Raw genomic sequence first — 6,326 nt, 5'->3', positions numbered from 1 at the left:
GCGAGCCCACAGAAACATGAGGAAGGCTAAACTACTGCAGCTCCTTATGTTACACAAACCCCAATTCCCCATATATCGAATAGACAAGCTTGCAGAAGAAGCGGGACATACGGTGGTCCGTCTCCCGCCTTATCATTGTATGTACAATGCAATCGAACGTATTTGGGCACAGGTCAAAGGGCTGGTAGCACAGAGGAACACTTTGCCACCTTTTACACCGTCTAAAATTTTGCAATTGACAGAACAGGCTATCGGGGATGTGACAGCAGATAGGTGGCGTTCGGCTATAGAACACACAAAGAAGATTATTTCCGAAGCATGGGAAAAGGAGGGAGTTGAAGAGCAGCAAATGGAGGATTTTGTAATTTCACTTGGGCAGGAAGACAGCAGTGACAGTAGTAGCTCAGATGAAGATGTTTCTTTACCAACCAACAATGAAGATGATCTTGGGATAGCGCCACTGCAATGGTAGCCGGTAAGCAAAAACAACTGATTCTTTAACTGCTACTTCTGTTCTGTACATTTTTTATGTTTTTACATACAGGTAGCTCAAAGCATTAATAACACATGTACCAAATGTATCATCAATGTTAAGGAAATCGAGCAATTGCCAAGCGTTTCGTTGTAATTTATTGAACTCTGTATTGCCAGAGCCTGTATTCTCATATAGCTTCCCAAATTATCTCACTTCACACACTCACATGTGCCTCCCCGATGGCACAGTGGTAGGGTAAGTGTTGTCGCCTTGTAATCAAGTAGTCCTGGGTTTGATACCCTGTCGAGGCACATAGTGGTTCGGATCCCACTTCGAACTGTAGGTCCATTCCAGATTAGCCGTAGTGTGCATAAAGTGGACTTTAAAACACCAACTCAATCAATCAATTCACACACAATTGATTTGTTCTTGATAAATTCTTCTCCGTAATACAGTAACTCAGTTCTGTAAAATTCTGTTTTAGAGGTGAATTTTTGTAGGTTCCTCAAAATATAATTTAAAAACGTGTTAACGAAACGAAGTTGTACGTAATTTGTTTATACGTAATTTGCCCTAATTTTCAAGAAATGCATTTCATTTGTACGTTCTGAAGCTTCAACAATCGCGGCGTGACAAAGAAGGCAAAGAGAGGCGGCATGAAATCAAAGGAGAACGATTTGCCACAGTGTTGTTCATAACACAAGACGCATTTTCTTTTGTTGGTAATTGTGATGCGATACAACATAAGTAAAAAGATGCCGGTAGCTGATGCTTGCAATGCACCATAATAAAAACACAACAAAGGTTCTTTCAGTGAAGGTTTTCGGTTGCTGTGTAGAGCAGGAAGATAAAATGTTTCATGCTTGCCAGAATGTAAAATTCGCACGGGAAGTTAGTCAACCTACAAGAAACTTCAGATTCAAACTTCTAGATTCGTTAAATTATCACTTTACGACGGAAATAACATATATTAGCGTACTGATACGTACTACGTGCTTAATTTCGCGTGACGCTTTTTTCCCGAGCTTACCAACAGCTGACGCCTTTCCGTGTGTTTGTGCGAACGTGGCAACGTAGAAACGCCCAGCCACATGGCAGCCAACGAGGAGACAAAATTTGGTCACGTTCTGCCGTTCTGCGTTCTGATTGCACGCCGCTTCTTATCGCGTCCGTACTTTAGTTACCTCTAAACATTGACACACACACACACATATTTTACTCTCTCTTTCTCTCACAGACGGAACAGCCCTCTGTAGGCAAGGACTTAACTAGCGGCTTTTTCATTGAGTGCCCCTTGGTCAGCAAATCGAGTTCCGTCGTCGCTGTTTTCTGTCTTTTAAGACAGCAAACACACACACGTACACATGCATATATGAACATGTACAGTTACGGATAGTTCTGTGTTCTAATGATTCCATTGAGAGTCAATGGGTTTGCTACAACCCAGAAGTGTCCGTGACTGTACAAGCTGGCCAAATTTTCTTTAAGGCACTTGATGATATAAGAGTAGGTATTTGGACTGCAGCTACGGCCTGCGTATGGTTGTCTTTTGTATAAATATTCAAATCAAAAAATATCTTGGAAAATCACGAAGCGAGAGAATAATTTTGGACTGTAATAGTAACATAGTCAATTATTATTATTGTATTAAGCGATTTGATTGACTTTACTTTGTTTTCTGCCACTTTTGAGTAATAGCGAAGATAAGGATGGGTGATGGTATGATGAAATTGATGAAGGGACCTCACAAAGTACATCCTTGCCCAAGCCGGGGTTCGAGACCTGAGCCCATGGCGTCGTAGCACGCTGTGATAACTAGGGAAAGGATTTTAAGGTGCAAAATTATGGTCGAGAAAGGGAAAAAATGTTCTGACAATGTTTTCGAAAAGGTGAAAATAAAGGTGCTGATAAAATGCTTTCATTCAATGTTTTTTCTGCGGCTTCTGTATATAATGCGCGCGGACCGCATAGAGAACTGCGGTTCTGCCGAATAGGTTTTGTTGAAGTTTGTGTTTTCTCTCGCGGGTTTTGCTACATTATATTGGGAACTACTGGGGCTGCAATGATTATATTATAGCATTTTATAGTTCTCGTTCTGCTCTACAAAATGAAATGAGACTGTAGGATTTTATACAGCTGCTCAGGGAGAGTGAAAATAATTTATTTTGCTGTCCAATTTTTTAACAAAATATGAAAGAAAAGGAACGGAAAATGTGCTGAAGCATCAAAGAGGGATGGAGGGGGGAGGGGATAATTGTTCTAATTCAGGAAAAGATGCAAAAAGGTGCTACAAAGTGTGTTTATTTTGATGCTCAAAATACATATCTCAAACGATCGGTATGAAAACAGGAAAGGTGTTGCACCTTAAAATCCGTTCTCTAGTGATAATTACTCTGACACGGAGGTTGGCGATTATTGTTCGAATTCGACTAGGTCAGTCAGGAGAACTAAATCGGTGATGTTATTTTTATGCAATTGTAATATTATTAATAAGTATATTATAATCTTTATAGTAATAACAACCGTAAGTGATTGGTTTATATAACGTAAGGTGTATCTTCATTACTTGCAAGACAAGGTTGCCTCATCAAAGTTCGCTCCATTGGAACAATGGTGCATAGTAGAAACCAGACGCTTGTTCTTTTCCAAGCACAAGTAGAAAATGTTGCTTCCAACCGCTCCTGTTTGGCGACTCTCCCTGCAGAGCGGGACCGGAAGGCCGGGGCAAATTCCGTTGGTAATCTTGAGGCTACAAGTTCGCGTCGTGGAGTCGAAGGCGTACCCCTCGTTGCAAGTAGAGCTTATGGGGGTAGCCCCTGAACACTGGCAGTAGTGGTAAGTCTTGCAGTCGATGGGGTCGGGATACAAACCGGAGTCCTCGCAGGTGAACGTCGCGAAGTTGCACGGTTTGTCGCTGACGCATTGGGCCAAGGTGCCGTTGTCGAAGCAGCGCTGTCCGTTGACGTTGCAGCTGGCCACAGGCTCTTCCCGGAAGGTGCCGTCCCCTAGGTGGGTGCAGTGCACCAGGGTGTTGCAGTCGGTGCAGATGTATCCCTGCTTGTAGCACTGTCTCCTGTCAGGCAGCCGGATGTTCTCGCAAAAGCCCTCTCTTCCCAAGGCGACTGCCACCTGAAACGAAAGTTGGTCATACTTAAAAGTAGAATTACATCACCATAAAATAGTGTCGTGATAGCAAGGATTTATTTAGGGGGAGGTGTCCAAGTAGTCCGGAACCCCCCCCCCCCCCCAGATCCTTACAGAGTACTAAAATAAAATAATGTAAAAGGTACTTTTTGGCATTAGTTGTACTAAAATCGATGGTTATTTATTACATATGAACTTGGAAGTCAAGGATTATTATATTGGTATCATACTGCTTTGAAGGACAGTACCAAAGAAGATTTATGCACGCTACTACTTATATAAAATATTAATCACGAACATCCTTTTTTATTATTCAATAAATATTCAATTCATTACCTACATTCATTCATTATTGTAAATTGAATTAATTTTCTTGTTTTTATACAAATTTGGCGATCTTAAGGACCCGCAATGTAGAGTTGAGTTGGTTTGAGTTGGTGTTTTAAGTCCACTTTATGCACAGTAAGGCTAATCGGGACTGGACCTACAGTTTAAAGTAGAATCCGAACCACTTGTGCCTCCACCGGGTATCGAACCCGGGACCCCTTGATTACAAGGCGAGGACGCTACCACTGCGCCATCGGGGAGGCCCGCAATGTAGATAATAAATATAAGTTGTTATATTTATATTCTTATACCATCTTTTTAAGTATTCATGTAGTAATAAAAATGCAATATCAATAAATTTACATATTTTAATTAATATTTAAGGATAATTTAATGATTTTAATTTAAACATTATTATTATTATTTCTGGGACACTTGGTTCGGACACCCCCCCCCCCCCGAAATATATTTTTCTAGATACGTGCCTGCACGATAGATATTCTTCACTATTACTATACATAAGTATAGGTAGCGTATGTTCTAGGATAGCTAGTCAATCTGTGAAGACTGAAGTCCAGAGACTTAAATACAGAAGAAAAATTGATAAGAAATTGCGAATAAAATTGTTAATTTCAAATGGAGATAGTCGTGATTCTTGAGGTAGCAACCTGATTTCTAAGGAGTTTGTAACGTGGCTGCCGTTGGCATGGCAACGTGGCTTCCTTCAAGACTCCGAGAACGAGCTAAATGGGTGTGTCCAACCACATATACGCGGCGTTTGACTATATTTTGTCCCGGAAATCTATGGAGCAAGGCCGTCGCATATTGGCAGAGAAGGGGAGACTTCGAGTGGGCCGAGCGAAACAGTTCGCGCTTCTGCAAATGGCTGATAACCGCACTCACTTCCCCTCTCACGAGTTCACTGGCAGAGCTCTCTCGAGTCACTACTTGCGCAGAGAATTGCTTTCGTTCGCCTGCTCCAGAGATTCCCGGAACAGGGTGTAGACATGGTGTGATCAGTACCTCAGTGTTATGGTAAGATACTGGGTAGCGTTCAGGTCTAGGAAACGGACCAAACTTGAGTTTCCGAAGTCACAAGCAGCAGCATCAGCATCAGCTCATGGTCATTGAATCCAGTTTCGGCCAAACTTTCACACTCCTGTATTCTGCAAAGTTCGAGTGATTGCCTCACGTTCTCGTCACCGAAAGTTCCTGTTAGAGTGTCAGTTTTGGCATGAATGTCCCTTCATCCATTTCATCCCATCATCATTCATTCTTATCGTCATAATTAGGCAAAAGTGGCAGAAATGTATTGGTGTTAAGTACATCAAGGTTATTGCGACTGCCTTGTCAATGTTAGACGATCGGCTATTAGCATTTTGATATTATCTTTCACTATTCGTTTCTGGTGTATAATATAGAAATTCAGGGTTACGAAAAAACCCAGCGATTTTGAAATGGAAATAGTGAAATACCGAAAAAGTATCATTAAAATTAATAAATTAAATTTCAAACATGCATTGTGAATAGAGAAAATAAACTTTATAAACCAATTTGACGCTTAAAATAAACCAGATTCTCTACTTACTGAAGCAGCCAAGACGAAAAGAAACACTACTAGCTTCATCCTTGGTAACTAAAGCTGTATCGAAAAGTTCCCGATGAAAAATGATAGCCAGAAACTTCAGAATTTAGTATCCGCTTCTATTTATACAATAGGCAAGCACTCACACCAATCGATACCCACCTTTATCGTAAAGGTTCTGCCTTTATTTACACAATTAATGGTTTTCCATTAATACGTTTGCATAAACGGCGTGTTTGATAAATACTCCATTAGAGCTAATAGCCCAGGGGGAAAGATTATACGGAACCATGTAGTGGTTGTACGCACTTAGAAGATTAAGATGATTATTGTGTTGACGGTTCAATGATAAGAGAAATTCAGGTATTCGGAATTAGAGAAGTCAACAGAAAGTGAGTGACGAATGTCAAGTAAACATTGCAGGTAGGAACTTGGTATTGAGTAATTGCATGTAGAGATGTACTCATGTTTAATTTTAACAAAGTCATAGTGAACTAAAGTCACGTAAGTCATGATGGAATAGTGAGACACGAAACAGGAAAATATAGTCATATCTGCTATCAATTTTTAGTGTCTAATTTCGATATTTGTTATGTGGGAGGTTATAACGAAATTCACGGTCGAAATAATTGACAGTTTCAAAGATTCGACATAACTGAATAGACCTTTAAAAATATCGAAATATTAGTGTAGCTCGGGTAATCGCCGGACATCGGACAAATACGTATAATTACCTATATTTATTTATTTATTTATTTATTTGAAAAGTCCTGAATACAGAAAAATCCCTTTTAC

General features: G+C 40.3%; 1 protein-coding gene across 1 annotated transcript; it reads right to left on the bottom strand.

The window, feature by feature from the left end:
• Window positions 1–2,766: 2,766 nt before the first annotated feature.
• Window positions 2,767–5,619, bottom strand: LOC145987171 (uncharacterized). Its single transcript, XM_083121681.1, has 2 exons — window positions 5,535–5,619; window positions 2,767–3,604 (listed from the first exon to the last, which is right to left on the bottom strand). Exons 1-2 carry the CDS (start codon window positions 5,571–5,573, stop codon window positions 3,038–3,040), a joined length of 606 nt encoding a protein of 201 aa, XP_082977807.1. The 5' UTR covers window positions 5,574–5,619; the 3' UTR covers window positions 2,767–3,037.
• Window positions 5,620–6,326: the final 707 nt, after the last annotated feature.

Source organism: Lepisma saccharinum, chromosome 4 (genome assembly GCF_977018435.1).
Source record: "Lepisma saccharinum chromosome 4, izLepSacc3.1, whole genome shotgun sequence".
Classification (NCBI taxonomy): Eukaryota; Metazoa; Arthropoda; class Insecta; order Zygentoma; family Lepismatidae; genus Lepisma; species Lepisma saccharinum.
This window is presented reverse-complemented; position numbering and strand designations above follow the sequence as displayed.